This window comes from Pleuronectes platessa, chromosome 1 (assembly GCF_947347685.1).
Source record: "Pleuronectes platessa chromosome 1, fPlePla1.1, whole genome shotgun sequence".
Taxonomy (NCBI): Eukaryota; Metazoa; Chordata; class Actinopteri; order Pleuronectiformes; family Pleuronectidae; genus Pleuronectes; species Pleuronectes platessa.
The window spans coordinates 21,022,316-21,037,541 of NC_070626.1; the positions used below are offsets into that span (position 1 = coordinate 21,022,316).

Below are 15,226 nucleotides of genomic sequence, written 5' to 3' on the forward strand. Positions count from 1 at the left end.
CTCCGTTTGACTGACTGCTCCGGCGACCAATGCGGCCGACACTTCCGCTCGCACAGCTAGCACAGCCGGCAGTGAGCGAGCTAGCTGCCGACGGGACTCAAGCGGAACAGATGGCGTCCAGGATTCATAACAAAGTCAGTATTTCAGTGACACGCGTTTATTCTGCTTTTCTGTGACGCTCTCGACCTAACGCGGACATTAGCTTTGATGCTGAGCCTGACGACGTCACGGTAGATACGTAACAAGCTGTAATAGCCAACTAGCTTCATTGGCTAACTGTGTCAGAGCTAAAGCTTCCTCAGGACATTATTAGCTACTTGGTCATTAATCTGCAAACTAAGCAGGTTAAACGTGTTAATTGAATGTGCTGCTGTAGATTGAGTTTCATTGTTTATCTTTGGGACCGTTCGGCATCAAATACTATTTAATAATATGAATCTCACTGTGATGAACATTTGCTGTGATGACAATTGTTCTCGTTTCGTGTCCAGATGTGTTGGGTCCTTCTCAGCAGCTGGGCTCTGCTGCTGCTCCAGCTCCTGGGCTCGGAGGCTGTGCCCATCAGCATGGATAAGACCAAAGTGAAAGAGCCAGAGCCCAAACTTGAGGAGCCTCCAGCCAGTGTGGTGAGAGGACACAACATGACTCATCTCCATGAAGCCTAATAACTGATCTTTAGTGTTACACCCAATGGTCAGTAGTGATCCAGCAACAATACACGTGTAGTATTAGTGTGAAGAGCAGTTAGTTCGGGGGCTTCACAGCAGAATATTTTCCTGTAATTGGTAATCATCTCTATAGATATAGATCTATCTCTCTATGTAGATATTCATCAGTATAATAATTTTTGGGAGTTGGTGGTCAGATAGGGAACACTGATGGAGTCAAGCAGGCTTTGTTAACTTGTAAAAGCTCAATTCCCTTTTTATTGAGCTTGTAATGCTTTTCGGACATTTCATTTTTACATTATGGCCAAAATTCTCTCCATATAAAAGGTTCACATTAGTCAATATCTATAATTATTCTGGCAAATGACAAATTATTATTTATTTTAAGTGTAAAGACTAATCTTTGCTCCTGAGTGAAGGTGGTAGTGTTTAACTCTGAGCAGAAAACAACAAACATTTTATAAAACCAAGGTAGATCAGTTGTGTGTTATACCTGCTCACTGGGCTTACACCATGTATAAGCTTTATACTCAGTTATATATCTGACGTTTGTTTTATTGCAATTGATTAGATATATATTACGATCGTATATGATATTTGTTCATCGGCCAGCCCTAATTTATACATTAAATCACAAATACATTGTGATTTATGAAATTAGTCAGCAGATATTATCTGTGAGTTGCAGCCATGACACTTTGCATTTATGCCACGTCTTTCTTTTACCTGCCTTTTAGGAAGTAAATGAGTTTTGTAAAAGCCTCATTTGAAATGAATCAGTCTGTCCACACAAAACGTATTATCCATCAAATCATTACAACAGCTCCAGATGTTTTAGCTGTGTGACGGCACAGATTAGACTCTGATTTCTGGGCAAGGCTTTGGTCCTGTTAAATATTGACGCACTGACTCAATGTCCCAAACAAATACCATGTAGAGTCTGTCTAGAGGCTAAAATGCAACTGCAACCCTTGAGAGTCAGCCGAGAACAGCTGCAGGATAATATGGCAGCAAAAGGCAGGAATGCAGTTTGGAGGAATTTGGGTCACAACTTGTCATTTCTACGTTTAACTAGACAGGAGATCTTTTCTGTTAGTCTGCAGACTATGCCAGCTAATGATACTTTGTTAACATAATAGAATTCCCCAGTATGTATAATCTCTCATTTTCTTACATTTCATAGGACACTGGACTTCACTATGACCGCTACCTCAGGGAAGTCATTGATTTTCTCGAGAAAGATCAGCACTTCAGAGATAAGCTCCACAATACAGACATGGAAGACATCAAGGTATCTGCAGTTTCTTTTCTTTCGTCTTATTAACACGGGGCAAAGTTTTTATCAGCCACGAATAAACTGTAAAATTATTATTCTGAACTTTTAAGTATAAACGTTCCCTTGAACGTGATAAATCTGCGTAAATCGTGGATTTAGTTTGAGAAATGACTCCAATCCTCCATTAGATTTAATCATTTTTTTTAATAAATGTTATCTCAAACTGTAAATAACACGTCTTTTCATCACTCCTCAACAGGCAGGAAAGCTTGCTAAAGAGCTGGACTTTGTCAGCCATCATGTCCGAACAAAACTAGATGAACTGAAGAGGCAGGAGGTAAACCGACTGCGAACCCTGATCAAGGCCAAACAGGACATAGAAGGAGGGAATGGTATGTTGCGCAATAAAATGTATATAACCTTCTGATTAAAATAAAAAATAAGATGTTAAACAGTAAATCAATTATAAGGAAAATGCTAAATCTCAGTTTTTTTTATTATCTAACCACTTTATCCCTGAATAGACATCGCAGTGGATCACCAGGCTCTGCTGAAACAGTTTGAGTACTTGAACCACATGAACCCACATACTTTTGAAGTGGATGACTTAGATCGACTCATCAAATCGGTAAGGTTTCCAACAGGAAAATACAGATTAATTGCACGACATAAACTGTTGATCTGATTTTAATTTGTCATTTCTCTAATGCCTGAAGGCAACCAACGATCTGGAGAACTTCGACAAAGACAGACACGAGGAGTTCAAGCAGTATGAGATGATGAAAGAGCACGACAGACGGGAACACCTGAAAACACTGGACGAGGAAGAAAGAGTGAAAGAGGAGGAGCACTATGAGGAGATGAAGAAGAAGCACGCAGACCACCCTAAAGTCAACCACCCGGTAAGTCATCAATTAAACTCCCTGGAGGACGTGGACACAGATATCTGCGGACACCATGGATGTTAACAATCTACCATAATGTAGAAAGTGGTTGGGTTTTTATTTAATCTACCGGTAATTCTAATTATTAAGTTCACTTGTTACAGGGCAGCCAGAATCAACTGAAGGAGGTGTGGGAGGACGCTGACGGCTTGGACCCTGAAGATTTCGACCCTAAGACCTTTTTCAAACTGCATGGTAAAACTTTCTTTAACCTGTCAACTGCTTAAGACTTTGATAGATATTATGTGTCTTCAGATAAAACAGGAAATCATGTGTTCCCCCGTGTCTTTCTCTATAATGCAGATTCCAATGGAGACGGCTTCTTTGACGAGCAGGAGCTGGAAGCGTTGTTCACCAAAGAGGTAAATCCTCGGCATGTGAAAATGTGTCATGTTTCAGGGAACCATCTTTGCACTGACTGTTGGTCTTTGTTATTTTAGTTGGAAAAAATCTACGACCCCACCAACGAAGAAGACGACATGCTGGAGATGGAGGAAGAGAGGCTGCGTATGAGGGAACATGTTATGAACGAGGTAGAGCAAGAGACTTTTTTAATAATGCTGCTTTTCTGTTAGTCGGGTAGCCGTTGTTTTAAGAAATGCATTTAATGAAATATTGATGCATTAAGTTTATCGTTAACTTCATGATCATCTTTTCATGTGGACATTGGTGCCATCAAGGCAAGAGCCACTGTTTTTAAGCTGTTTACATAGAGAAACAGCAAATAAACACCTGGCTTTAAATCTTCATATTAATGAAGACTTCAATCTGTTATTTATTGCAACTGAATAATAATAAACTTGAATATATACAATCTATGCTAACATCTCTCCTCTTGTCTCCATAATAGGTGGATTCTGACAAAGACAGGCTGGTCTCTTTAGAGGAGTTCCTGGTTGCAACAAAGAAAAAGGAATTCTTGGAGCCCGATAGCTGGGAGGTGAGATATACACTCAATATTTCCGACTTTATCATGTTGACATTATTTCAGAGAGATTTGAACCTTTTCTTAAAACATGTGGGGCTGTAATGAATGGTTCCCCCTCTGCTTTGTGTTGCTCAGACCCTGGAGCAGAACCAGGCGTACACAGACGAAGAGATGAGGGAGTTTGAGGATCATCTTGCTCAGCAGGAGCAGGACCTGAACCTGAAGGCTGTCGACCTCCGGAAACAGAGAGAAGAGCTGGAGCAACAACAGGAGCAGCTCAACGCACAGAAAATAGAGCTGCAGCAGGTAAACAGGCCCTCACTGCTGCCTGAAATGACAAGGGTCACTAGAGAAGGCTACTTTAACAAAGAATGAGGAAACTGTCCCAACCGAATGTTTGAGGTTTATGATTTTTCATGTTCTATCACGACAACGGATTGAATCTTTGTAGGTGGAATGTAAAGCTGTTTTCACACAAGTACTGGAGCAATCCAGCTGTGAACGTGTCTGACTCCATTCTGAGAGGCACCAAAATGTTTGGGAAATTTGTATCCGGACATTTTCTGGAGTCTGTCATGTCATGTCTGGAAAAGTGATATGTTCTACAACTTAATTTTCCTCAACTATGTTTGATTTTTATTCAAGTTATTAAAATGTGACTATCCACTGCACTGTATGTCATAAAATCTGATATGAAACTTCTCGGTTACAGGCAGTAGAGCACATGGAACGGTTGAAATCACAGAAAGTAGAACCCCCTCAAGAAGTTCATAGTAAGTGTTTTCTGCACTATTTCATGTTTGTTAGATAATTTTTAGCTTTTACAGGCTGAGCTCTGACAATGTAAAACTTTGTCTTTGCTACAGTTGAAGGAAATGCCCTTCCAGAGATATATCCAGTGGACAATCAGTTGCATCCTGAACTGGATGCTCAACCACAAGAGCATCAGCCTGCAGCTCAAGATGCAGCTCAGGAACTCCACGCACAACAAATTCAAGACCTGGCTCAGCACGGCCTCCCCCACACTCGCCAGGATCTGCCGCCAGGCCACCAGGAAGCTGCACAAAGCCAACACAACCTGCCATAACAGCTTTATCAGAACTTGCAGCACCAGACTTTTGCAGCACCTCCACTCTAGCGTGCAGAGGAGAAGACCCTCCCGAGTTTCACCAGTATGACTTCGGAGTCTGGAGCGAACTCGAGATGAAGGAAAGCAGCACAAGCGGAATCCCTGTTGAATGACACCAGTGTTTGATAATAACTGTAATCGTTGGATTCATGATGACCAACCGAGGACATGCATCTTCAAATGTGCTCTCTTAGTTGTGCTTGATGACGTTAGAAATGATCCAGAATGTTTGGTAATGCAATCAATCAAAATATATATTTTTGTTGAACTTAGTCGACCTGCTGTCGGCTGTTCAAACTACAGAACCTCAAAATGCCACTGGCTCCACTACCTAATGGTTTTGTTGCAGGAGCTTCTCAAATGTCCTCATTGTGACTCTTGTTTTCTGACTTGACTACATAAAAGAATCCCTAAACCTTTTAGATAGAGATTAATTTACACGTGTGGCTTGTGGTGAAATGCTTCACTGGACTTTTTCAGCCATTTTCTTTTTATTTGAGTTTTAAGATTTTCTATCATTGCATTTGACCTGGAAGAAGAGGCACTATTGAGATTTTAACGAGTTTACAGCAATCTGATTCCATAACAGGAACAATTTCAACTGAAAAATAAAGGTTAAAACAAACAGGCAGAGGATGATGTTATAATCTATAAGGCTTCACTCAGATCTTTGTCCAAAAATATGAATCCAGTTCTCCCACAGTCCTTTCAACTGAGGAAATCTTTTAAAAGACTTTTCAAAACAGGACATTTTTGGGCCACACTACAGTTCCACTCCACTTTGTTGTTAAATTAAAGTCTCAAGGTTGTCGAGATAAGGAAAACATTTTAATCATCCAACAAATAACTAACCTTTCCCCTAAATCCTTAGCGCTGCAGATGATTAAATAAAGCAGTCAGTTACAGTTTGGTTTTACCAATAATAATTTGTGAAACAACCTTATCATACAGAAAGAACCGTTGAACCTCTGAAAAAAAAACCTTCCGTTTCACTCCGCAGTATAATTGGCATTTGATATTTCCTTGTTCATACATGGATGTGTGTCATGTTTATTTATGATTCTGATCCAAATTGATCATTAATTCTAATTTGCTTAATAAAACGGTTTCAATGTCAAGCTTTTTTTATCAGTTAGGATATAAACAGAGTATTTTTGATTATTTCCACTGATTGAAAGTTTTTATTAGAAAAGGGTGCATATTTTTACCAGTGACACAATCAAAATACGACAGAATTTTAACCTGTTTAGGTCAAACTCTCATGAATGTTTTAATTACTTTATACATACTCAGTGTATGCACACACACCCATTAAAACTAGTAGCTTGTTTTAATTTTGTGAATGGCCAGTGTAGTTTGCACTCAGTTCCCATTAACTTGTGTCTGGCTTGATCCTAGTTTGAGTAACAAACTGCAGATTTTCTGATAAACCAGCAGTTTGATGTACTTGCTGCCTCTTCTTGTGTAGTGTTGTGTCCGTCACGCTGACAGACTGTGTCCATGGTGGACGTGTTGCATCCAGACAAACAGCTCTGCCTTACTGTGGTTTACTTCATACTAAGTTTTGACATGGAATACTTTTGTTTCTGCGTGCCGAGCGTAGGAAACACTACAGCGCCATGATTTGCACAAAATGTACAGGTGGTGTTTCCGATTACTTTCTGCTGGATTAAAGTCATGTGATGGTACTGTACACCTCCCTTCAACATAATAAAACAGTTATCTTTCAGGTTGATCACCTGGTGAATAATGTATTAAACTTTCACAGTATGATGGAAGACACAAATTTTCAGTTTGAAATCATTTTGTTATTTGTAATTACCTTGTTTATTTATAGTGATTCATTATAAATGGCATGTACTTTGGGCCTGTTTGCAGGCTGCATGTGAGAATGAACAAACTGAATGTAACACAAAGACTTTGCCACTGGAATTGTCTTGATGTCACAGGTTTGAAGGCCTCAGTGACAATAACACCAAACTGAACCAAACCAATGTGAAAGTGTTCGGAATTAACATAGCAGAAAGTAATAGAACACAACTTTATTGAAACAGTCTCAATGAATAACATCAGCATACAAAGAGGTGATGGCGTAAGAGGTGAATGGGGTTAAAAAAAAAAAGAAAACCAAAACATCGAATGCCTTCATGAGACGTATTAGATCAAAAAGGAAAGAGTGACTGGCAACACTGGGCAGAAGAATATCAACCGCATGGAATTAGATCGACAGTGGCAGGGTATTTTTTGCATTTATTTTGTACAAAAAATAAATTAATGAAATCTTTCAAGTTTACAGGAATATCTATTTGTTGTTTTACAACACACAGACATGCTGATAATCCTACATGTGGTGAAGTTCAGCATTTTGTGTTAAAACATTAAGAGGATCTAGACAGACCAAAGCAGACTGACTCAGATAGTAGTAGGCCAGGAGTTAAAAAAATAAGATTACCAATGAGAAATAAAACATTGTTAGAAAAGTGAACAGGGGCGAACACATTCAAAAATCCTGAATGTTCAACGTGGCGCAACTTGGTGATCCTTGGAATCCTTTAGGACCTCATCGCTTGAGCGTTGCCTCGAGACAAACCTCGAGGTCCTTGGGCGGCTCCCCGCTTGTAGCCTTGCTGATATCCCTCCTTGAAGAAACAACAGAGTTTACCATCAATAGCCATCTTACACATTCAAAAATAGTAGAGTATTAACTGGACCACACACAAGATATTTTGTACATTAAGTAGTGAATAATTAAAGAAGCCTTACCCGCTGGTAGGTGGTATTAGAATAGTCCCGAGATGTGTTGAATTGGGTTTGACCATAACCGCCGCTGGGAGCGTTTGAGAAAGGAGGGCGGTAGCCTTCATATCCCCCTGAAATGAAGCATCATGTCAATAAAACAAACCAAACTAAACACTAAACACAACAGCTGTATATTTGTATAACACAGTTTGATGCTTGTACCTCTAAATCCATTAGAGGAGCCCCGGTATCCATTCATCACGCCTCGGGCGTTCCTGGGTCCGGACCTGGGCGCGGCCCTGCTGTTGTAGAAGGACTGTCCCGACTGTCCAAACCCTGCACCTGGAGTCGACTCTTCATGAGCTCCTGCTGGAGCCATGACTGGTTCTTGGGGCTGGAACCCACCAACAACTGGACCGCAGCAAACAAGACGAAAATTTGAAATAACATTCAACCTGAAAAATCTTCACTTGCTTTTTTTTGGCTCAGTCACATTGAATGTCATGAAAGGTATTTAGTGTTTCAGGAAGAAGAAAACATAAAGCCTCTGTAAACCCCAACAAATATTTGACCTGATGCAATCAATTCTGTTTATGCTAAATAGAAAACATGTGATTTCCTGTAGAATCATGATCATAAAATGTGTTTATTTTTCCTCACTATACTTTGTAATGTCGTCTGCTGACTGTAGAGGTGATAAACTATCTCAGCAGCCTGCTCTGGTGTACAGGCAACTAGCTGAAGGTGGAGCCTCACCTGACTGTAATGTTTCCTGTGGGATTTCCGGCTGGTTGACAGTACTCTCTGACTGGCTGCTGAAACCCTGTCCATAGCCACCAGGGAACTGACTGGGCTGCTTCAGAGGGTCTGCTTGGCCTTCAGTGGCTGGAGGTACAGGTGCATTCATATTAAATACCTGAGGAAGAAGAAAATAATTCTGTATTTCAATCTGCAAAAACAAATATCATAATCCCAGTAGAGCGTCTGGAAAGAAAGGATTTATCTCAGGTTGGGAAATAAGGGCAGTATTCGTATTGCTGCAGCAATTGCTATCCAGTGTTTTGCTGCAGCTAATGAGCCAATTCATCCTGTACATACACGTACAGAACCAGAATGTTTTTGACTGAGGATAAAGAGTCCAAACATAATCACTGGACCCAGATAGGACGCGTACCGCTTGCACTGACTGGAAGGGCGCTGCGTTGACATTGATGCCTCCAGTGTGTGTGGGCTTGGAGACAGGTGGGAAGGCAGAGGACAGGGAACATGGGGCGGGGGACTGCTCGGACGAAAGAGACATCGAGGCCTGAGGTGGGAGGAAGGAGGAAACAGGGATGGCGAGGAAACAAGGATTGTGAAGAGGTCAATGTGAAAGAAGGGATCTTAGATTTCCCCCACTTCTACCCTATCACCATTTTATGTAACTCCCCGTAATACAAAGTAGGTGAGATCATGATATGTTGAAGAGCATCTCGGTAAATCCATGTAGCAGCACTTTTAAAACAAGGCCCACAAATACAATGACCTGTTCCTCTCTAGTTAATAAAAGGCTGCACCGCTCTTTACAACACATCAAAATCTCAACAACTGCTTCCTTCTTGCTGAGCTTCCACTTGACTTACTTGTGAGGATTCCTGTGGTCCTGGCACGACACTTGTTTGAGGAAGTCTGGACTCTGAAAGGGCTGTTGGGAAGAGAATAAAAAGTTATTAAGACTTTAGAAACTACCCTGTGTAGTACACTAGAAGGAAAATACAGTTGGATCAAAAGGATGTGGACAACCCTTAGATTTTTATAATTTGGACTGTGCAACAGCAAAATGGAATTGAAAAGACGACATGCAGATGTAATATAAGTTAAAGTTCAGACTTTCAGATTTAATTGAAGTTTGATTAAAAACAGTTAGGCAATTAAAGCCATTTTACATACTGGCACATTAGAGACCCCGAGGAAATGAATTCTACATTGCTCCAGTTGCTGCTTCTTTGTGGGTCTGTAACTTGTCTACAGTGACGGCAAAGTATGCTGAGGTCAATTGACTGACTTGAAGATTTATTTTGAACTAAAGCTGGAAGTTTTCTCTTCAATCAAATCTTCATTTTAAATGCATTGTGATGATGTACAGGCGGGCAAATCTCAAAAGACCCGACAATAAATCCAAATACAGTGACCAGACATTTCTCAATAGAATCTTTTAAGTTAAAGTAAAATGAAGTGGCACTGACGTGAGGGGCAGCTCATCTGCTGCAGGTCCGCAGACTGCGCAGGCTTCATGGGCTGAGCAGACACAATGGCTGGGTCCAGAGCCTGGCCGTCAAACTCCAACACTGAGTCCTGGGATAAAAAGGGAAATATATTGTTGAGTCATGGATCGGATTTAGAGACAGTGATGTAACAAAGTAAGTCATGCATCCTACAACAGCCGGCATTTGCCCTATTCGAGGCTTTCAATAAATCAGCTGAGAAAATCAGGCTGAGTGAGAATCATGTGTTAAATCTCTTTATATTTTCTTTCTACCTTATTGGTTGGCACATTTGTTTCCATGCAGCACTCAGGTATTCTTGTAAAGGGCCTCACACAATAGGATTATTTTTCAAGTATGTTCTTATGGGTTAGGGTTATATAAACTAGCTCCACGCTTGCTCTACAGATTCCCTTTCTGTAGCTCCCTGTGTCATTTAACTTTGTCTCCATGAGAAAGCAGACAAAGATTGAACTACATCAATCCATAAGTAGGACACGTCAGTATATAGCGAGAGTATTTCACCTGCATGAAGTTGTAGGTCCCCTGCATCTGGGCCATGAGGTCTTGCACTACCTGCTTTCTGACCACAGGGTCAGCGTTGGGAGGGGGGCTGTCACAGTTCATGGGAACAGTTGGCTCTGGTGTCAGCTGGGCTGGGGGCTGCTGCTGGATGGAATTGACCATCTATCCAACACAGAAACATATGACCAATGTATCAGAGTAATGTTGTTGAAACATGACACAGTGGCATTATGTTGACATGGTATCAGTGTTGTGATTGCAGCTCAGCAGCATACCTGAGCCTCCACTGTCCACTCCTCCACTTGTTCTTTGTCTGTGCTGCTGTACGAAGCTTCTGGAATGAACTGTCTGTTTACAAACTATAAACACAAGACAACAAACTGAAAAACAGCAGAAAGAGGAAGAATTCTCATTTGTGTGATTTATAAAACAAAGATGAGGCAATTCTCATGGAAAGCTCACCTCTGTGGTTTCCACTTTAATTGGGGGGGTGTATTTTTCACTTGCTGTTCCTTCTGGAGAAAAAGGGCAAATGAGAATTCAGTTTTCCTAAAGAAATAATGCACATACATATCTGTGAGGGGTTTTTAGTTACCAGGTTCTGATAGCTGCTCCCCAGCGTTGGACTCAGCCACCACAATCTGCTCCTCTGGTTCCTCTTCCTGCTCACACGTCCCATTCTGATGAGTTTGGGCTCGGTCAAAGTAACCACTGAGCAGCACTTTGTCCAGAATGTCCTTCAGTGACTTATCTGGAATAAAGAGTGACAAGTTAAACAGAGGAATGTCTCATTGATTGATACAAAGAGTTCCTTGAGATAATAGTCAGACAAAAATAATGCAGAGCCCAGAGTTTCTATGGAAAAAATACTTTGGCTTCCAACTTACATTAAATAAACCACAATGACAAAGTGAAAATATCCATATCAGCAGCCAACATCAATCAGGTCTTAATGGTAGAGAATGAGTTGGTGGAAGCTACTTTGAGACAAGGCACATTACAGCCAGAGCATTTAAAAGAACTTTGAGGGTGAGCAACACCAGCCACTGCTCATAAACTCACAAAGCACCCCCCCAAGGGACATTTTTATGGTGGTAGCAGCTACATGCAGAGAGGTCCTTGAAGAAAACCTGCTCTTGACTGCATATGACATGAGACTGGGGCATCAGCACGAGAACGCTCCAAATCATACAGTCAAAATGACTATTGGTCACATTTCTGATTGTCCTTGAGTGGCCAATCTAAAGCCCGAACTTAAACCCGATCGAACATGAAGATCACTGAAGATGACAGTTCACAAACAACCATTTGATCTGATGAAACTTGAAAGCTGTGACTGCTTCTAAAGGGAATAAATACTGTTTTATATTAAAAAAGGTATTATATCTTTAATACAAGTGCAGAATTGGCAGAAAACATTTTCATTCTGTCATTATGGGTTACTCTTTGGAGATTGATTGTGCAAATGGTTATTTTATTAATTTCCAATAAAGCACAACATGCAAAGAGCTTACCCAATACTTTCAACAGTAATTGTAGCGTGAATTAATTGTGTAATTGTGGCAGAGGATAAAAACACATAAAACTCACATGTGGTCCCTGCCACAGCCTTGTCATGGCCCTCAAGCAGTTCCCACAAGTGAGTTGAGGCTTCTTCATATTGGTCAGTCAACCTGCACAAAGGGAAACACAGTTTGGTAATAAGCTACTGATCCTCTGTTCAACAATCATTTACACAACATATTTAAATGGTGAAAATAAAGCATACTTATATATTTGTGGTACTGGAAATCCCAGGCCCTGTCTTACCTGACGTCATAGTTCCTATCAGGTCCAACGAGCTTGTAAAACTCATCAAGGGAGGTGAGGTCGGCATCAGTGAGCAGAGGGGAACCAGTGGCATCGGGTCGTTTAAGGTCTTGTCTGACGCTCTCATCCCCCAACTGGTCCAGTAAAAACTGAAGCTCCAAAACCGTCTTCAGCCGCCGCTGCTCCATCTCCTCTCGCTGGAGCTGTTCCCGTCTTGCAGTCTTTTTCACTGCCTTTTGGATCTGAACACACAAGGTCACGCATGTTTAGGTGCATTTTGTTTCACACGTCCCAAACAAATCAATGAAATACAATGGCTGAGATCTCGTTATAGATTTTACTTTACTGGAGACTGAGAAGACATTTGCTACCGTGGCCGTTGTGAATAAATGTCACTAAAGAGATGCATCATACAGAGAAAACCATCAAAACGAATGACGACAAGGTTTGAACCAATCACCAGCAAATGAGACTTAAAACAACTCGGGTCTCACCTCTTGGCCCAATGCCATGAAGTTTCTCTGCAATTCTCGAGCAAACTCAAGATTGTAGGTGATCTCTTGGTACTTCGTCAAGGCGTCCTTCAGGAGTAACAGGAAAAAAGAAATTCAGATGTACAATTATAGAAATGATATTATAGGTTGTAGTAATATATAAGAATGCACTGTTTTTGCAGAAAATATGAGAACCCTGATTAGATTCTGATAAATTAAAAGAAACAAAAGGATTTGTATGGATTGTCAAGATGTTCAGTTAATATTAATATTTCAGCAGATGTAAAAAAAAAAATTTAAAAAAAATGAATTGTGTACCAACTGCAGTTTCTCTTTTCTTACCAACTGATCTTGATTCAGGCTTTCTCCTTTATTCTTCTTTGCCTGGTAGTCATCAAGTTTGGACTGTAAGAATAAAGAAACAAACATGAAATACAGAATTTAAGTTGAAATAAATTATACATAAACAGAAAAATCACATGCTTGCATGAAAGAGACTATTTCTGATCAGGCTGCTGGTCGATATGCTCAAAATCTCACATTTCTCATCTGACATTCCAAATAGATTGTTCTAATGTGTGTTGCGCCAAATGATTAAAGGGGATAATTATGCCATATCGTTATCATAACCGCAATATATTCACAACGATCACAACCAGATTAGGGCTACACAAAACAAATGAATTTAACCCTGACAGAACTACAAATACCTTTTTCTTCTCCATATTGCGAACCTTCTTGTCCATCACACCAAGAACCTGCTTCATGGCCTCAGACTGACTTCCATTCCCCAGGTCTGGAGTGACAGACTGGACAGCACTGTTGCCAACCATAGCTGAAGGCATCTATGGGGAGAAGAGGTTAAACAGATTAATTCTGAACCAACACCTCAGGGGCTGAACCAGTTGGGTTATGAAATGCACTGTAGAAAGTTGATACTTATAATGGAAAACCCCAATAGGTACATTGGGTGTAGTTTCTTGGATTTCTTGGATAACTTATACTGATGTAGGAGATGGGGGCATTTTGCACAAGGCTCTTGATTGCATGTTTAATATTAATACATATATAGATTAGTTAAAATTATTTTATTTTATAGGCTCTCAAGTACAAGTCAGCTGAGGATACACGCGTTATCCAGGAGGTTTCGCTTTGAGTAAGGTTAGAAACCCTTCCATGGTGCAGACAGCTTTTATGACTTTCGGGTCATCTGGGGTTAACGTTGGGACAATGACAGTCAAATGAGGCAGGGCCAGAGAAAGTGAAGCATGGATAATCCAGCAAATCAGGCCTTCGTCTATTTTGGCTAAGAACGAATAAAACGCATTATGCTCAATCATGGGGAATCACATGTGTGCAATGGTGTGCAGGAACTAAATCAGTCTGGAAGTTATTACAAGTTAAAAACGCAGGCCTGCTAATCAAAGTTAAAACCCCCCTAGCCCCATTAGAAGACACCGGCTAATCTCACGTTGAGAGATGCTAACCTTACACGAACGACCCACATCCCGTCGGGTTAAACAAGACGAAATAAACCCGTGTTCGTTCGCGGTGTTGGACTGGTGCGGGGTTAACGTTAGCTAGCTACACCAGAACCGTTCAGTAGGCGAGGAACACTGCTCCTAATCTCCCCATCCTATTGTTAGCATGGGAAGCTAGCGTGCTCGGTAACGTTATGTGGCTAAGCCCGGACTCAACCCCGCAGGTCACTTCAAGCTAAACCGATTAAAAGGTGTAATTCTGGGGGGTTTTGTTCTCGGTTGATGAACAAGTCGAGTCTTCGCTTAACGTTTTCAGTCGTTAAAAACAAAGAGCTCGACGGGACGCTGCGACAACTCGCTCGGGGGGGGGGGGGGGGGGGGACAACGAAACATGATTAAAAGACGGTTTTGTTCCGCCGCCATTTGTCGGCGATGGCGTGGAGACTCCTTTACCTTTAAACTCTTTGTCTTCAGAGAGCTCGTGTGCGGGCAGATTGAAGGGGAGCAGAGCGAGCGCAGTCCGAGTCGGTTAGCTGCTCCGGGCTCTTTCTGGAAGGATGCTCAGGCTCACACCGGCCGAACTAGCTGCTGAGGCTACAAGGACCCCCACCCGCGTCTCTGCGAACCTCCGCGCTGCCTGAACAAAAAACATACATCTCCAGAAGAATAAACCCAGACAGGTGACGTCATGCTGTTGTAACGACGACAGGTTGACGGTGATGCGACATTTATTTTGTCACCTTTTGATTGATTTTTGTTTTTTAGATGCAAATGTTCAGCAGGAATCAGGATCTGATTCCAGATGTGGGGTATAGATGTTATGACAGGAGGTGTAGCCCGTCTCGTAGACTGTATATGTGTATAAAACCCTGTGTATTATATATATGTATATACAGTCCTTGATCTGACTGAAACATCTTTACATTTCCTTTAAAGGTACATTGTGTAGAATTTAGTGACATCTAGTGGTGACGTTGCATGTTGCAGCTG

At 41.2% G+C, this 15,226-nt stretch overlaps 2 protein-coding genes across 3 annotated transcripts; one reads left to right on the forward strand and one right to left on the reverse strand.

The window, feature by feature from the left end:
- Positions 1-7,123, forward strand: nucb2a (nucleobindin 2a). Its single transcript, XM_053442555.1, has 13 exons — positions 1-134; positions 492-626; positions 1,852-1,959; positions 2,204-2,336; positions 2,469-2,572; positions 2,661-2,846; positions 2,993-3,083; positions 3,192-3,250; positions 3,329-3,421; positions 3,739-3,828; positions 3,952-4,122; positions 4,529-4,589; positions 4,683-7,123. Exons 1-13 carry the CDS (start codon positions 30-32, stop codon positions 4,901-4,903), a joined length of 1,557 nt encoding a protein of 518 aa, XP_053298530.1. The 5' UTR covers positions 1-29; the 3' UTR covers positions 4,904-7,123.
- On the reverse strand, positions 6,973-14,844 carry caprin1a (cell cycle associated protein 1a). Of its 2 annotated transcripts, XM_053442476.1 has the most exons (17): positions 14,690-14,844; positions 13,466-13,600; positions 13,098-13,160; positions 12,756-12,842; positions 12,262-12,503; positions 12,043-12,125; positions 11,048-11,203; positions 10,915-10,967; positions 10,728-10,811; positions 10,453-10,614; positions 9,910-10,018; positions 9,307-9,368; positions 8,859-8,990; positions 8,441-8,600; positions 7,907-8,095; positions 7,709-7,815; positions 6,973-7,584 (listed from the first exon to the last, which is right to left on the reverse strand). In XM_053442476.1, exons 2-17 carry the CDS (start codon positions 13,598-13,600, stop codon positions 7,498-7,500), a joined length of 1,911 nt encoding a protein of 636 aa, XP_053298451.1. In that variant the 5' UTR covers positions 14,690-14,844; the 3' UTR covers positions 6,973-7,497. The 2 variants fall into 2 exon arrangements, with proteins under 2 accessions (XP_053298451.1, XP_053298459.1); XM_053442484.1 differs by lacking the exon at positions 8,859-8,990.
- Positions 14,845-15,226: the final 382 nt, after the last annotated feature.

What these genes read in the sequence shown, in the direction of transcription:
- nucb2a (XM_053442555.1), top strand. Translation starts at nt 30, where the DNA reads ATGCGGCCGACACTTCCGCTCGCACAGCTAGCACAGCCGGCAGTGAGC. An exon ending in TAGATCGACTCATCAAATCG is followed by an intron (nt 2,573 to 2,660) that starts GTAAGGTTTCCA and finishes TAATGCCTGAAG; the next exon opens with GCAACCAACGATCTGGAGAA. An exon ending in AGAAAATAGAGCTGCAGCAG is followed by an intron (nt 4,123 to 4,528) that starts GTAAACAGGCCC and finishes TCTCGGTTACAG; the next exon opens with GCAGTAGAGCACATGGAACG.
- caprin1a (XM_053442476.1), bottom strand. Translation starts at nt 13,600, where the DNA reads ATGCCTTCAGCTATGGTTGGCAACAGTGCTGTCCAGTCTGTCACTCCA. An exon ending in AGTGGACAGTGGAGGCTCAG is followed by an intron (nt 10,615 to 10,727) that starts GTATGCTGCTGA and finishes TGTGTTGGATAG; the next exon opens with ATGGTCAATTCCATCCAGCA. An exon ending in CCTTCCAGTCAGTGCAAGCG is followed by an intron (nt 8,601 to 8,858) that starts GTACGCGTCCTA and finishes CTTCTTCCTCAG; the next exon opens with GTATTTAATATGAATGCACC.